The sequence below is a fragment of the Anguilla rostrata genome, chromosome 18 (genome assembly GCF_018555375.3).
Source record: "Anguilla rostrata isolate EN2019 chromosome 18, ASM1855537v3, whole genome shotgun sequence".
In the NCBI taxonomy this organism is placed as follows: domain Eukaryota; kingdom Metazoa; phylum Chordata; class Actinopteri; order Anguilliformes; family Anguillidae; genus Anguilla; species Anguilla rostrata.
The window spans coordinates 6228154-6245503 of record NC_057950.1 but is presented as its reverse complement, the minus strand read 5'-3'; the positions used below and the strand labels follow the sequence as shown (position 1 = coordinate 6245503).

At 51.5% G+C, this 17350-nt stretch overlaps 1 protein-coding gene across 1 annotated transcript in view; it reads right to left on the bottom strand.

The window, feature by feature from the left end:
• LOC135245210 (protein transport protein Sec24C-like) overlaps window positions 1–17350 on the bottom strand; it is a 31017-nt gene that overhangs the window by 10608 nt on the left and 3059 nt on the right. Inside the window, 16 exon segments of the mRNA XM_064318128.1 lie at window positions 1–141; window positions 455–571; window positions 1116–1209; window positions 1714–1905; window positions 3167–3291; window positions 3468–3583; window positions 4075–4213; window positions 7746–7873; window positions 8034–8145; window positions 11093–11161; window positions 13019–13051; window positions 13054–13151; window positions 14626–14897; window positions 14947–15352; window positions 15856–16028; window positions 17000–17120. The exon segment at window positions 1–141 is cut by the window's left edge and continues 30 nt beyond it. Coding sequence (XP_064174198.1) covers window positions 1–141; window positions 455–571; window positions 1116–1209; window positions 1714–1905; window positions 3167–3291; window positions 3468–3583; window positions 4075–4213; window positions 7746–7873; window positions 8034–8145; window positions 11093–11161; window positions 13019–13051; window positions 13054–13151; window positions 14626–14897; window positions 14947–15352; window positions 15856–16028; window positions 17000–17120 — 2336 coding nt within the window.

Below are 17350 nucleotides of genomic sequence, written 5' to 3'. Positions count from 1 at the left end.
GCCGGTGGAGACGGGGACGACGCCCAGCGTGGCCACGTCCACGTACTGGCTGGGGAAGAGGAAGAGGTCCACGCAGCAGCCCTGCGCCACGCACTCCTTGGCCAGGTTGCCGTAGAAACTGGTCTGGGGCTGGAACAGAGACTGAGGGCACGGGGAGGCGCCAGCTCAACACCCAGCTAGAACCACTTCCGCTGCCCACTGGCAGGATTCGATGTGCATTCTGGGTAAAAACCAGTGTGTGTTTGTGAGAGTGTGTGTGTGTGTGTGTGTGTGTGTGTAAGCGCATCTTTGCACAGGTGCCCGCCAGCCCTTCCGTGTGCGCGTGCGTGTGTGTGTATGCGCGCGCGCGCGCGTGTGTGTGTGTTTGTGGATGCTCATATGAAAAAAACACGCTTCCTTTCCAGATGAGGCAGACAGGAAGCGGTTCAGCAGAAACGGCGCACGGCTCCCGTACCTTCTCCTTGTCCGTGCCCACCAGCTTCTTGTCCTCGCGGTTCTTCAGCTTCCCAGGGGCCTCGGCGATGGGCAGCGAGGAGTGGAAGATGAAGAGCTTCCCGGCACAGTCGGCAGCCTGCGGGTTGGGGGGGTGGGGGGGGGGGTGGTCATTAGTCACAGGTCACCTTATGGAGTCACCTTGAATCTTCTCCTGTCGCTAGCCTTCTCTCACATGATGATGTATGTCGTATCTCCATATGCTATCATGCTTCACTGACGGTTGTTAATAGCTTATTAACTTCATCGCTCATATATGGGGACTAGCAGAAACATGCGTCACAAAAGCCCAGCCCCATTATTTAAAATTCACAAGATGTCCTCATCGTTTTCCTGTACTGTTGGACACCTGTAATAATCATATTATTGGGTGGACTGCAGGTACATTAAAGTAAGATGGTGAATTTTTAGACAGTGTTCAGGCGAAATGGTGCTCATTTCATTTTCACATGAAAATGGAGAGAGAGAGAGAGAGAGAGACAGAGAGAGGGACAGGGGGGGAGAGAGAGAGAGAGAGAGAGAGAAGGAGAGATTGAGAGAGAGGGAGAGAGAGAGAGAGAGAGAGGGGGGGGAGAGAGAGAGAGAGAGGGAAAGAGAGAGAGAGAGAGAGCGCGTTGGCGCACCTTCAGGGCCTCCAGCCCGGCCTGGATGACCGGGCCGAACACGGTCTCTGTCTCACGCGTGTCGGCGAACATCTCCGGGATCTGGTCCAGCAGGCTGCCACGGGTACAGAGCACAGGCGTTTCAACACACAAAACACCCGAGAACTGGCAAAACTAAAAAATGTCACATTTCACTGCACAGACAAAAGAAATGCACACACCCTGCCTCGGAGCTTCACTGGAATTGGAGCCACAATGGCGGAGGGGATAGGCTGCTCGAAAAACAGCACTGAGCCGGAGCCTAGCCCGTAAAACCTTTCACCACTTCGTGAGAGAACAAAGGCTGCCATCTCTGCTACATGGCGTGGGGTGTGATGTACGCAAGTAGCACTCCACCCACACGGACAAGAAACGGCCTACTCACAATCATATGTGTGCGAATATACACACACCACCACCACAAACACTCTCACACACACACAAACATATGCATACACACACACACACACAAACCCACACACACACACACATATATATACATATAAATATAAATCAGAAAAGCAGTCAGCAGACAGCCATGTTCTGTATCACCAGCAGTCCTGGTCTGGGATTGGCTCACCTGTTTATGACGGCGCGGGACTCGCCCACGTTGACCAGGAAGCCGTCGAGCAGCGGCACGAACATGTCGGCCACGTCCGACACCACCATCATCTGCGGCTGCGCCAGGGAGCCCTTGACGTTGTAGAAGTGCAGCACCTTGTTGTAGGTGACGAAGCCCACCCTGACGCCGGAGTCCGCCTCCGGGCTCTCCCTGCGGGACACGCCCATAACGCCAGCCCTGATTAACGGAGCCGCTGCTGCTCTGTGATGGATTACCCTGCCTTGCCGGCCTCTGAGAGAATACGGCACCCGGGGGCCATTTATCACGGAAGCAAGACCAAAGCAATCAAGCTCGATTCGGCCACCGCGCCGGTAATTGAGTTCCTATTCGTTAACAAGCCATTATCAAAGGGCCTTGTAAGAGGCAATTATCGTTTGCTAGGGCTTCACCGATACGTCCCCCTTAAGACTTCTGCACAGCACGGATTAATACCCCTAACCTGTAGTTACAGTAAATCAATATCCAACTGCACAGATGAAAGCTTCTGGTCAATGGATACATTTCCTCTTTGTGTGCGTCAGCCCCAATCAAACGTTTGCCCACAAGAGAGAACTGAAACATAAATTTCCTACAGCAATTAGCTAAACTCCTAATCATAATGGGCACCAGTCATTTCGACACAAAAGATGAAGCGAACAATCTTTCAACAGTGCTTGATTACAAATTGACCAATTACACTGGAGGCAAATGTCTCCCAGCTTTTAATTTCTGCAACAGCAACCTTTGAGTGAAATCGAAGTATTTGGAATATGAAACTGCAGCATCAAATATTATAAATAAAGGAAGAGTCTGGGCACTTGGAACTGCAGAAAGTGAATAATTCAAGGGTTTTCAAAATTCAAGGATTTTCAAATATTTTTCGGGAACACAAAAGCCTTGAGCCGCTTCCAACTCAGGCCCAAGGCTGTTGGAGTTTTTGTACACCTAATCTGTAAACCCTGCACAGTACTTGTATACAAGCCTGATCTCTGACCCCAGTGATGTGTGCATGAGGTCTGTGTAGGGATGACCTCTGACCCCTGTGGTTTCTGTATGAGGTTTGTGTAAAGTTGACCTCTGACCCCTGTGGTGTCTGTATGAGATTTGTGGAGGGCTGACCCCTGTGGTGTCTGTATGAGATTTGTGTACGGCTGACCTCTGACCCCTGTGGTTTCTGTATGAGGTTTGTGTAAAGTTGACCTCTGACCCCTGTGGTGTCCGTATGAGGTCAGTGCAGGCCTGACTCTGACCCCTGTGGCTTCATATGAGGTTTTGTGTAGGCCTGACCTCTGACCCCTGTGGTTTCATATGAGGTTTTTTGTAGGCCTGACCTTTGACCCCTGTGGTTTCATATGAGGTTTTTTGTAGGCCTGACCTCTGACCCCTGTGGTTTCATATGAGGTTCTGTGTCGGCCCGTGCGGTTCTTCGTACCTGGGCAGGTAGTCCAACAGCGTCTTCAGCTCTTCACAGATGATGCTGACCAGGTTGCTCCTGACGGCGTTGTACGACACGTCGATCAGGAATATGTACGCCGGGGGCTGGGGCAGCTTGTTGTTCTACAACGAGGGGAAAAACGGCCAGTGACGTACAGGCAACAGAACAAGAACAATCATTTCCCAGAGGAGTTAATAGCACAAGGCTAATCAAGCTCATGCATCGACCCAATTTCTGCACGAACGGTACATAATTCATTTTAAACCAGCACAGAGCGCACACCGCTGTAGCCGCGTACCTTGCAGTAGTCGACGGTGGCGCGGAACTCGTAGCTGCCCATGGAGAGCTCCGGCCGCTCGTAGCTGTCCACGCGCCGGCCCGTGTGGTCCAAGTGCTGGAAGTAATGCGCCGGGACTGGGGTGGAGGGGTGGGGGGGCGGGGGAGAGGAGGTTACCAGCAAGCGTGCACACGCCACACGGACACATACAAACTAAAGCAACTGAAACAAGTGCGTCACGCTTCCCACATTATACAGACTTCATACGGGTGTGTCCACACACACTCCTCTCTCTCACACACACACACAAACACACCCTCTCACAGTCTCACACACACACACACTCACCCCTCACTCACTCACTCACACCTCTCTGTCTCTCTCTCTCTCTCACACACACACACACACTCTCTCACAGTCTCGCACACATACATACTCTCTCACACACACACACACACACACTCACCCCTCACTCACTCACACACACACCTCTTACACACACACCCCTCCCTCTCACACACACACACACTCACTCACACCTCTCTCTCTCTCTCACACACACTCACTCACACCTCTCTCTCTCTCTCTCTCTCTCACACACGTCGGGGGGGGGGGGTGTGTGGCTCACCTTCCGTCACGCAGCTGCAGAAGCCGCACTGGAAGCGGCGGCCGCCCTCGATGAACTGCATGTAGGGACACATGTAGGCCTTGCAGCGGTTGCAGCGGATGGGCCCGCTATCTCCGTGGTCCACCAGGTACGGGGGCATCTGGGAAGGTGGAGGAGAGGGGGGGGGGAGAGCGTTGGGGAAACATTTATGCCTTGTGTTACACCGCCCCAAACCTAAAAAAAAGACGCATCGATGAACCAATAGCATCATACGTGGTAGGCGGTACTTTTAAAAATGCAATAATGGATTGGATAACTGTTTATGTGATTGGCAGTCTTTTCTAATCCCCTTCTAACTTGAAAGCATACAGTGGCATGGCTGACACTTACATGAAGCCTCATACTCCACGTCTAATCGGATTCAGAGCCCAATAAGAACGAAAACGTCCCAAAAAAAAGTTCCGGTTCAAGTGATCTGGAACTGGTTTGGATCTGCCCAGTCAGACAGGGCTCAAAGCAGTCATTCGCTAAGTTTGCAGAGATGAGGTTCGTACATCGGACGTCAATATAACGAGCCTTTTTAATCGCCTGAAAAGAAAGCATGCCAAAGAGAATGCAGAGAGTTTAACATTGGTCCATCCAGCCCAGCCACGTCTTTTGGTTCGTTCCTTGTTCGAAACAGGTCGGCGACATAGCTCAGGAGGTAAGACTGATTGTCTGGCAGTCGGAGGGTTGCCGGTTCAAACCCCGCCCTGGGCATGTCGAAGTGTCCTTGAGCAAGACACCTAACCCCTAACTGCTCTGGCGAATGAGAGGCATCAATTGTAAAGCGCTTTGGATAAAAGCGCTATATAAATGCAGTCCATTTACCATTTGAACAAAACATTCCGTTTCAGTTTAAGTATAGGCTACTGGTGCCCACACAGTCAAAGGTTTTCAGAAGACTCAGTTGAATGGAATGTTGCACAGTTGCCAGTTCGGTTGTACTGTTAAGAAACCTGCAAAATAGTCTTATCGAAGCAACATGAAAAAAAAAAACTGTGACCCATAATGTCAATTCTGATATATCCTAAAAAAAAATAGTGATGTTATATTTTGGCCATATCACCCACCCCTACTGTTCAGTACTGTAGCAGACCCTGAATCTGCCCCAGTCATTCCCCACTCCGAGCTCCAGGGGGCGCTGCAGCCCCAGCAGCCCGCTGCTGCTAACTGACACGGCTCGGGTAACTTTCCTCAGCTGATTTATACAGACAGCTGCAGCGCAGGCAACTAAACAAGCAACTATCATTAGTAACACAAACACCACGCACCACAGAGAGAGAGAGAGAGGGAGGGCGTGTGTGTGTGTGTGTGTGTGTGTGTGTGTGTGTGAGCGTGTGAGAACATTAACATTAAAAGGTGGCTCAGTAAATGTCTTGGTCAGTGCAAAGTCGCTTCCCAAGTGACAGAGTTAAGGACTTTGACGTTGGTTGTTATACTACCTTCCTCAATTAAGCATGCAGCCCTAATGGGACTTAATAAATAGCCTCTAATAGGGCCACAGAGAGACACGGTATCTTGGCAACCCTGCTATCAAGCGCTGTTAGGGCAGGTGAATTCAGAGGGACTGCCTCATGTGAGGCAAACAGCTACCAGTAGATGGCGCCCCCACTCCCACACCTCTAATCCCCAAAATACTGACCCGAGACCAACCAATGCTATTCCCAACACATCCAGACTGTGACTGAGAAACACGTAGATTCCAACCCAGGATCAACCAACGCAGTTCCCAACACAATCCAACCGTGTGGAGCAACAGGTAGAGCTGAGTTGAGCATTTTTTTTTTACACGCTGTAAATTAAAATATGAGAACAGGAATAACTGGAAGAAAGGCTAAAAAAAGGGGGGGCTGCCCTAAAGGATCCAAATACCCCCCCCCCCCCCAGCTCTAATCAGGTTGAGGAGTTAAACCTCCAAAATTAGCCGCCAGACGGCTTCAAACGGTTCCTGCAGAAACAGCTGATGCTGCTCGTGGGAAAAAAACGTGGGCGGTTCTAAAAACAGAGAAGACCATGAGGGTGAGAAACCCGGGCCAGACACGGCCACGGTCACGGTCAGAAACACACACTTCCACCCGCGCAGACTTGTGGGGACAAAACTCAGACACAGACACGGCCACCATCGCGGTCAGAAACACACTTCCAACCGTGCAGACTTGTGGGGACAAAACCCCAGACACAGACACAGCCACAGTCAGAAACACACACTTCCAACCACGCAGGCTTGTGGGGACAAAACCAGACACAGTCACGGCCACAGTCACGGTCAGAAACACACACTTCCAACCGTGCAGACTTGTGGGGACAAAACCCAGACACAGACATGGTCACGGTCAGAAACACACACTTCCAACCGTGCAGACTTGTGGGGACAAAACCCAGACACAGTCACGGCCACAGTCACGGTCAGAAACACACACTTCCAACCGGGCAGACTTGTGGGGACAAAACCCGGACACAGTCACAGGCACCATCGCGGTCAGAAACACACACTTCCAACCGTGCAGACTTGTGGGGACCAAATCTGGGTGGGGGGGGATAGACACGACCACAGCCTCCACCACCGTCATTCTGGCCACCGGCAAAGCCAACAAGACACTGCACCTATGGCTGACTCACAGCGCACGCCATTACCGCCACAGCGTCACCGTTAGATACACACACTCCAGCTGTGTCATGGTGCTCGTGATTGAGCTGGGAGAGTTTGCAGTGGACTGAGGGGCCATTCGCCTGGCATATGCACCGAGCGTTCACGACCATCACTAAAAAGGCCGCACAGACGAGGAAACGTCCAAAGCGGGTCTCTGACAGAGGCCAATGGCCACCCAGCTCCCTGAAATAAAGACTGAAGGATATCCTTCCACACCGGACTTATAAATACATGAATATAAATATCTGGTGAGTGGACAGCACCATCTCCCATGAAACGGAGCTGCAGACACCCATAAAACACAGAACCCTTATCCTGTTTCAGCAGCCACAGAGCTGTGTGTGTGTGTGTGTGTGTGTGTGTGTGTGTGTGTGTGCGCGGTGTGTGTGTGTGTGTGCGTGTGGTGTGTGTGTGCGTACGAGAGAGAGAGAGTTTGTGTCCATGAAAATTTGAGTGTTTCTAGGTACTAGGTTTGTATGTATTCATATGTGTCTGCATACATTTGTGTGCATGAGTGCATGAGTTTGTGCACGACTGCATGTATGCTTTGCGTCCATCTATCACACGCGCGAGCAAGCATGTCTGTATGTGTATTTACCCATGCTTACGTGTGTGTGTGTGTTGTCGGGTGCATGTGTGTGTGTGTCGATGTGTGCATGCTGTGTGTGTGTGTGCTGTAGTTGTGTGTGTGTGTATGTGTGTGTGTGTTTGTGCATGTACTGTATGTGTGTGTGCGTGTGTGCGTGCATGTGTGTGTACTGTATGTTTGTGGGTGTGTGTGTGTGGTGTATGTGGGATGATGTTGTGGTGTACTGTATGTGTGTGTGGTGTGTGTGCGTGACGATGTGTGCGTGTACGTGTGTGTGTGCTGTATGTGTGTGTGTGTGTGTGTGGCTGTTGTGGTGTGTGGTTACTGTATGTGGTGTGCGTGTGTGTTGTGTGTACTGTATGGTGTGTGTGTGCATGCGTGCGCAGAGGGGGACAGCGCTCCCGCTCTCACCTCGTCCGGCGGTAAGGGGGCCAGCGGCTTGATGACGGCGGCCAGGGGCACCTGGGACTGCTTGGCCATGTCGGAGGTGCAGGGCACGTTGTAGGCCGTGCAGCGGACGAAGCGGGGGCTGGCGTTCCCTGGGCAACCACAAAACAGACCGCGCTTCAGAACACCAGCCAATGAGAGCACGGCACAGAACCGCGTCAGAAACACACAAAAAAGGCGGGTCACACGTTCACGAGGGAACGGCGTCGGCGTGGAGGTCACCCCTCCCACCTCTCCAGACTCGCCCTTTACCTTGATCCTTGACCAGGAAGTTGGTCGTGACGAGGGGCGGAGCTTGACCCCTGACCCCGGTGGTGAAGGGCTCGCCGCTCTTGCTGGCTCTGTCGTCCTCGATCACCTGAATCTGAAACGGGAGGGCGAGGGTTTGAGAGAGGGGGTCACCTGGGTCTCCCCGCCGCTCGCAGACACAAACGCATGCCAGAGACGACGACGGCAACAGCGCTGCAGAACTCGCCCAATCGCATCTGCCGAAGGGGAGCGTCTGATCTCACGCCCAAAATTTTGGAAAATAGCTTTTGGCAACAGCGCGAAATTCATAATCCCATATAATTTGTCGCTTGTAAAACAGGAATTTCATCTGTTGAAAAATCCAATCCGACAGACCGGACTACATTTTACCCTGATCGTGTAATGGCGTGTGCATTTAAACCTGACGGCGTTTGCATTTTTTGTGGTAACGTCAAAACAAATTGGGCTACGACCAGTAGGAAGGTCGCAAGCATAGGGCAAAACATGACAGAAAATGAGTTCTTCCTTAATTTCTCCTGTATCACTGAAAAATGAAAGAAAATTAGAACAAATAGGGGGAACTGAAGACAGATAAAGGCCTCCAAACTTGCTATACGGGAGCATTCCCAAAACAAATATTCACACATCTGCCAAACAGAGGCCAATTCACAAAACGGTGCTTTGGAGACAAAGTTGTCGTTGGCTTGAGAATGGGCCATTTTAATATACGAGCTGAGGGCAGCTATGGTGAAAGCGTAGGCAATAAAGTCATACGTTCACGTTAGATAGATATTATGAACAGGGGGGGGAAAAAAATGATATGAATCACTGTGCTAAGCCTGTTCCCGCAGCTGGCTCTCTGATGATCTGGAGCGGCTGTAACTCACCGGTGACCTATCAGTGTGCCGCGCAGCTGACTGAGTCACCGCGTACGACTCTGCCGGAGTCATAGCGCCGCTTCTTTATTCACGCGGCCATCAATCAATATCGGGGAAATGTGAGTAACCCCGGTACATCGCCCCGTCCGCTGAGCCGAGATGACAAGACCACCATATGACATCCTGAGGGGGGGGTACCCCCCGCCACCCCCCCACCCTCCCTTTTAGGATTACACCCCACGATCAAGCTAAAAGATCACTCTTATTCTCAGATGCTAAGTCAGTAGAGAGATATTTACTAGCAGGACGGTCAGGGCTGGGTAACTGGATCCTGAATATCAGGCTTCGTACCGACTCGACGCCGAGCTGAAGTCGCTGCTTCAGAGTCGAATTTGCATGAAGCCTCCCGACCCTGGAATGTTAGCGCGTTCCCCCCCCCCCCGCCCCCGTGCCCGCCCTGCCCCCATGCCCCGCCCCCACCGCTTTCCATGGGAACAATGATCAGATGGCTGTTTGTTCTATGCTTGGATAAGGTCACTGCATACGAAGCACTTCACAGGCTGAAAAATGCTTTCCACGTATGCCTTACAGGGCTCAAGATGCAGCATGCACTGCAAACATGCATGTCCATGATAACTGCTATGGTAAATGGCTGCGGCTGAGCTCAGCTTCACTGCGTTTAGCTAGCCTGGGTACCCGTCTACTGGCTAGCATTAGCCCTTTTAGGCTAAACCCATGCCAAGCCCCCAGGTCCAGCTGGAAGGTCCGGGCGGCCAATGATGCTGGGTGAATTTTCACCTCCTGCAGTAGTCCTGCTGCCTATTGCGATGATTTCATACTCAAAAATTCCACCCATTGTATCTGAAAACACTTCCAGGCAGACCTGCAGCCAGGCTAGCGATCAGACCCCCCCCCCCCCCCAATATAACCCAGTGTCACTTAGCTGTAAGTATTAAGAGTGTTTCTGCCCAACCCTCTGGGTTTAGGTCTCCCTTTCCATTTTCTTCCTTTATTTTATATAATCACCACAGCACATGAAGGTCATAAAACAGTGCCACACACTGCCAAAGAGGCAATCCCAAGTGTGACCTTAAGAACTGTGGCAAATGGTCCACAGCGTCCTCACAGAACTGCGTCTTTACAGAACTGTGAGCTTACAGAAATGAGTCCTTACAAGACTGTGTCCTCACAGAACTGCGTCTTTACAGAACTGTGAGCTTACCGAAATGAGTCCTTACAAGACTGTGTCCTCACAGAACTGCGTCTTTACAGAACTGTGAGCTTACCGAAATGAGTCCTTACAAGACTGTGTCCTCACAGAACTGCGTCTTTACAGAATTGTGAGCTTACAGAAATGAGTCCTTACAAGACTGTGTCCTCACAGAACTGCGTCCTCACAGGACAAGAAGACGCGTGTGGCTGGACCGGTTGAGCACATCTCCAGTTTTGTAAGGGCCGCTCAGTGGTACAGTATGCCAGACTAAACATAGCCCCGGTGGTGACCAGATACCTGTTAAATCTTAAACAAACGACGGAAGAGCGCTGGATATTTCCTAATACTCGTTCTGGCTCCTCTAAGGTTCTCTCTGCTGACCTACGCGCATCGGATTCCAGCAACCGCCAAGCATCGCAAAAACAAAGTGCTGTGTGACGCCAGCGTCGTAACTCAATTCTCTTTTCTTCGCCCCCTCGAAGCCCGGATTAGCGAGCGTCATTAAAAAGCCATTTCACAAGCGTTTGTGGCGTGGATCGCCGCTTTGCACACACGAGGGGCGGCGTTCTCCTGGAACCAGAGAGAACGGCAGCCCGGCGTTCTGACAAACGCGCACGTCTAGAAGCGCAGCGCCGCCGCCGCGGCGTCGTTCTCCAGCGCGCAGGCCGCACGCGGCGCAGGCAGGAAGGAAAACCGGGAATCCCCAGCCCTTTCCCGAAAGGAGTTTTGGAATGCCGCAAAGTGGGGGGGGGTGGGGGAGGTCGGGTGGGTCAGCATGCATGGAGAAGGGCAAGAGGTGAAGGGCGGGGCTTAGAGAGGCATGCATTCCATTGGGTCAGAAGGAAAGGGGCGGGGTTAGATAGCCTTCAGTGCAGCACAGGCAGGGAGAGACAGACAGACAGGCAGGCAGACAGGCAGGCAGACAGACAGACAGGCACACACGATACAGCAAACGGACACGCTGCACTTACTGGGCTGGGTATAGCGTCTGGGTCTATTCTATGTCTGGTTTTCTGCACGGGCTGCAGTTCTGTCGCTTGCTTTTAATGTTAAAAGGTAAAGAACGTCCCGCAATTAGAAAAAGCAAACCAAAAAAAGACAACAAAACAAAAAACAGAAAGGGGGAGGGGGGAGGGGGACAAAAAACAGGAGAGAGAAATAAAAATGAACAGAAGAGTAACAGCAGTTACTCCTGCCCCCCCCAGACTGCAGTTAATTGTTAGTCAGATGGTCAGACATGTTTGAATGCATGGTTCGGGCATGCGGACACTCGAGAAGCAAGAAGCACAGAGCAGAACAGGAAGAGAGACCATTCAGAAGAGCTGTGAGAGGCGTCAACCTGACCGACCGGTCGCCATGGCGTCACAGTCGCCATGGCGTCACAGTCGCCATGGTGTTCCCTTCCCGCTAGATTCCCCTGTCCTCACTGTAGGCCCCCTTTGTTTTGACAACTCAATTTCAGCTCATTCAAATAAATTCGCTGAAACCAGAAACCTTCAGCATACCCCTCTGGGTCGTCACGGTTATTTTCCCTGAAGTTGTTTCCGTAACAGGAAAGCATATTTGCCGAGAAGTAATGTGAGTGTTCACATAATTATGAGTTAAACACATCCTGATTAAACAACTGAGAAGTGAATTTGTGAGGCTATTGATTTTCTTCCACATAATTTGACATCCCCCCCCCCCCCCCCACAAATCTTCAATTATCCCTGGGGCAATAACCAACGGTGAATGCTGAACAGCTAAAAATGGGGATGAAGTTGACGGAAACAAAAATAAAAGAGTTAAGCTGCCGTTTAAAGCCAACATTAAGTCTTCAGTGTTCAAAGCTGAATTATTAAAACGGTGTTATAGCCTTGGTAAGGTCTTGCAGGGCCCAATCACCTGCATGAGGCACAATCTGTTAGATGGAGAGCGTTTCCGTCTGTATCAATGCAATGCTTAAGTACAGGGATCTCATATTTAAGCAGGGCATCGTGAGCAATGGAGGGGAAACCATGAGGAAGCATGAAGCTGGTCTAGCTCAGGCCGTGGGATGGGGGTATCTGCGGGTTGCAGGGGTATTTGGGGTATTTGGGATTATTGTAGATACAGCATACACGGGTAGAGAAAGCTCGGATATGGAGAGAAATGTGAGCTGTAGGAAACACGACTTCTATGCATATTACAGACTGTGTGAACAAAACCGCTATTTTTTTGGCAATTATAGAGGGCTGCCAATCATCAAATGAACTTGAATATCCACACAGGAGGAGTAGATAACGTCTGGTCTGTCAGACCTCCAGATCATTTTGGAAATTACGCTACATCGAAAGGAAATTTGACCATTTTCCTGTTTATCACAGTTTAGTATACAAGTGCATCTTGCGGTGCGATGAACACTCTGTACACGCGAGAATGCAGTGACCGCATTGGGTCTTTGAGCGTATACTGCATCTTCATACTGAAAGAGGATTTACGAATCAAGATCCTGTATAAATCCCAAATAGCCCTTCCACCCAAATGACAGCCACGATCATAGACCGTAAACCTCATTCAAACTCAAGTCTGGCGGGCTGGTCAATCTTGGGAGGCCATTTTGCCACTCTACAGCAGACAGCCTTCGCATATATCGCCTAAGAAAAATTTGTGAAAACATAACTGCACTATTTTCTACCATACAAATGTCTCTCTACAAAAGAGACTGCTACTTCCTCAAAGCGATGATGCCATTGCAGACTTCATTTGAATAGGATTACAGTAACACAATCCCATCCTTTCTTTAAAAAAAAACTGGTTGTGTAAATGATAGTCTTGTTTATTTTCACACACACACACACACACAGTGAGAGAGACCCAAGTGACTCCCAGCAGGGCGGGGGCGAGTGGTGGGGGGGGCGAACCCGCGACAGCCTTACCGGGCTGGGGATGGAGTTGGGGTCCAGCCGCTTCTGGGGGCGGAGCCGGGCGGGGCGGGCGCCGGGCCGGTGGGCTGGCCAGGATACCCGCCCGGATAGCCAGGCTGGGGCCCCCTCACCTGCCCAAACGCACCTGTAGGGGGGGGTAACATGGTCAGTGGGGAGGACTCAAAAGTCCCCTCAAACAGCCTGAGAAGAGCATGGTACATACTGTATAAACCACCTGTAGAAGGTCTGAATCTTAAGCAATCTGCCCAATGGTGAGTAACACGTTGTCTGAAGTACAGCAGACATATACAGTACAGGGCTGTAGCAGCTGATCAAAGATCTGTGCTGATGCGCCTTGGAGGAGAGCGAGCCGATGTTAGCATTAGGGCCGATCAACCTAACTCCATCTTTTGAGGCTAATGTAAACACTCCACTTAAAACATTGTTTTTGTGACTAATTACAATACTGTATGATTTCACAGTTCTTTCATACTACGGACTCAAAGATGGTATACTACAGGCCTCAAGGGCACGCATTCATCCCTCCCTGAAGTCCCAGATGACCCTGTGCACACACACGTGTCTGTTAGAATCGCATTACACAGCCACGGAAACAATAGCGGCCGATGGAACGTCTTGTCTCATGCCATGTTCTGGGGGGACGGCTGAAGAGACCAAAACTCAGAGGCCCGCACACAGGCCGGCGCCGGTAAGAGGATCTCTCCCGGTGGAGCCGGCGAACCGGTAACCCGACCCCAGTAACCTGACCCGTTCTCCAGGGGGCGGGGCTGGGTTTCAGCTTCGCGGGACCAAACGGGGGGGCCCGCGCATCGCCCCCAGCCCCCTCCCGTGCGAAGACGAAAAACGCACAGATCGCAGCTGCCGCGCGCTCTCAATTAATGATGAGCTAGCACGAAACCGCAAGCATAAAATGGTAAATGGACTGCATTTATACAGCGCTTTTATCCAAAGCGCTTTACAATTGATGCCTCTCATTAACCAGAGCATTTAGGGGTTAGGTGTCTTGCTCAAGGACACTTCGACAAACCCAGGGTGGGGCTCGAACCAGCAACCCTCCGACTGCCAGACAACCAGCTCTTACCTCCTGAGCTAAGCAAAAGCACGCTACACGGCCACTACAGCCCTGGACGCAGAAAGCACGGAGATGCATTAGACGCATTCAACTTGTGTAGCGCAGGACTCTTCGCAAGAAGAACAAACAAGGCACAAGTCAGGGGATCCCAAAACAGTGGGGTCACAACCCATGTGGGGGCACCTGATTTGAGGACGGGGACACCAAAACCATTTTTTTGTCTATAAAATATGAGAACGTAGGCTACTGCATGTGGAATATTATCACTAATGTCGTCACAGCTAAAGGGTGTTGGGTACGAGGTGTGCGGGTGGGGGGTGCTGGGGTCACGTAAATTTTTGACAATTCATTTTTGCGTTGCATCAAAAGAAAAAGTTTGGAACAACGCATAAGTGAACAATGAAATCCGAGTCTATACCATGCAGTTGACTACCATGAATAAGTTGAGGTGAGTACTATTTTCATGTACAGTGAGGTACCATGTGGACCTGTCAGTGTCTGTAACAGACGGGGGGGTGTGGCTTACCGTTCTGCTGCGGCTGGTAGCCCTGCAGCCCTCCCTGTGGGGGGGGTCCGGGCATGCCTCCCGGGGGGGGTCCGGGGGGAGGCCCTCCAGCCACGTGATTGGGCTGCGGGGGCAGGGCCGGACCCGACAGGGACTGGTGCGGGAGCGGGGCTCCCTGCATGCCAGGGGGTCGGGGGGCGCCCACCCCCGTCGGTGGGGGGAAGCCGCGGCGGGGGCGGGGCTTGCTGGAAAGGGCCGGACTGGGAGGCGGGGGCTGCTGGGGGCCGCGGGAACTGAGGATGGGAGGAGGGAGGGGCCGTCCGGGCTGGGAGGGGGGCTTACGTGGAGGGAACGAGGCGGCCGTGAAGTGGGGGGCGGGGCGGACGCCGAACGGGGCTGAGAGGAGGGGGGCGGCGGAAAGGATGCGAGGGAGGGGGCGCCGAGGAGAAGGACTGCGAGGGGAGGGGGCGCCTGAAAAGGGGGCGGGGCAGTTCGGGGAAGCGCCATGTGAGAAGGTGGGGGCCATGTGAGGAAGGAGGGGGCCCATGTGATGAAGGGGGGGGCCCATGTGAGGGAGGAGGGGGCCCATGTGAAGAAGGGGGGGGCCCATGCGAGGAAGGGGGGGGCGCCCCGTACTGAGGAGGAGGGGGCCCCTGGGGCTGGGAAGCGGGGGTCGAGTGGGGGGCGAAAGAGGGCGGGGCAGAGGTCGCAAAAGTGGTGGGAGGAGCCTGAGAGGAGGGGGGCGGGCCTGAAACAGAGAAGAGGAGACGATCAGTGATGCGTCAGAAGTGTTCGGTTACAGTGGCCCCGACAAGCCAGGCAATCAACCTCACTGCAACAACGCACAGCAGACTGTCCCTGGGAAATATCCCCTCTGAAAGTAAGGAAACGGACAACGGAAACGCCCAACACACAACTGTTTCAGACTCCTAGAACAGTCTGAAACAGTTGATCGCTCAGAACAGGCTAGCAAACACAAAACCGGTTTGGTTTTTTCCATCAATAGCAATAAGAGGAACCACTTCACAGCCTAACGCAATTCTACCAAGCAGTTTACAAAGGAACATTTTTTGCAGGGTTTGATATGGTTTTGGTTCACTGTTTACTACTGAGACAGTCTTGATATTATCTGGTTTGATATTAATACGGTCATGACATTGGTCTTGGCTCAAAATGGCCGTTGTGACACTGAAGAAGATACTTCCTGATCAGCGCTGTGATCACAAAAAGGAAAACTATTATGGTGATTACCATAGTCGGGAGCTCCCATGGATGGTGCAGTGGAGCTGATCTGCATGCCAGCCATCTGATTGGTCATCTGCTGTGTGCTTGTGGGCGGGGCTCCGTACGGCTGCTGGTGATAGGCCGGCTGGGTGGTGGGAGGATGGGCCTGGGGTTGGGCGTAGGGCTGAGAAACAGGTGGCCTGGGACAAAAACAAAACAGAAAATTAGGGTCGTCACCAAAAGACCCAAAATGCACAAACGCAGGTAAACCTACAACAGAAACATTTTGAGAGTCCTGGAGGGCCGCAGTTTCTGCTGGATTTTGAGATCGCCTTATCGATCAGCAACAAATTTAGGCCTGGGAAACAAGGTGTGCAGACTCTTTAGCCAATCAATGACTTAAATTAAGCACTTGAGAGCAGGAACACAACAAAAGCCAGCAGACACAAAGGCCATCCAGAATCTGAGTCTGAGATCCCTGTCTTAGAGCGCATTTACCATTTCAAAGCGCACATTCACTGTTTTATGGTAGAATCCCCACTGGATTGAGTAGCTAACACACGCAGCGTATACTCGCAGCTCTCAGTCCATTACGTTTGCTTTTTCCGTTCCAGAGGGAACAGAACATTAGTCACTAATGTTACGGATTAGCCTGCGATGTTTTAATATTTCAACAGTGCACATTAAATGCTTAATTACGTTTTTTTTAAAGTCTCGCTATGACAACAGCTCGCAAGTCAAAATCATCCATCTTTAAAAAAAACAAAAACAGGAAAAGCTGGAAAGCAAGAGAACGTGATAATCTGAACGGTTTCTCGTGCCTTCAAATGACATCAATTGACTGGAATCACAAATTCACAGTAAACAATCATAAAGCCCATACTAGTGTCAGACAGACTCAGTAACACGGCCCTGCAGAAAAAGCCACGTTCGACATTTCGAGTCATCACTCGCTGTCCTTGAACGCTATCAGGAATTTCCCCAAAATAAAACAGAACAGACGTGCAGGGCTGCAAACCCTCCAGGTGAGCTGAAATAAAGACTGAGTTTGCTTTTCAGAGCTGTTCTGCAGCGTCTGCTCTCTGACGTCCTTTTCCTGAGACCACAGGAGGGGGGGGGGGGGAGGGGGAGCGGCTCTGACGCACGGTACACCTGCGCTCCGGAAACTCACCTCTGCGGCTGGCTGTTCATGGAGGGGGGGCCGTTCAGCACCCCTCCCTGGGGGTAATTACTGTAGGCCTGCGGGGCTGAGACAGGGGGAGCCCCAGAGTTTGGGGGCTGTCGTGCTGTACCTAGACAGGCGAGGAAGGACACAAATGTCTCGTTAACTTTTTTTATTAACAAGTTTATTTGCGCACTTGCAGTTCACATGTAGTAGCGTTTCTCAGAGTAAAATTGTCCACATTTAAATCATTTCATGAGATTTAGACTTTTTTAAGCTTACTGGATAAGTGACATAAAAAACAATAAAACGTCAGGCTATTCAGTGAGCAGCTCACACCCCGCCAACACTGCCACCCGG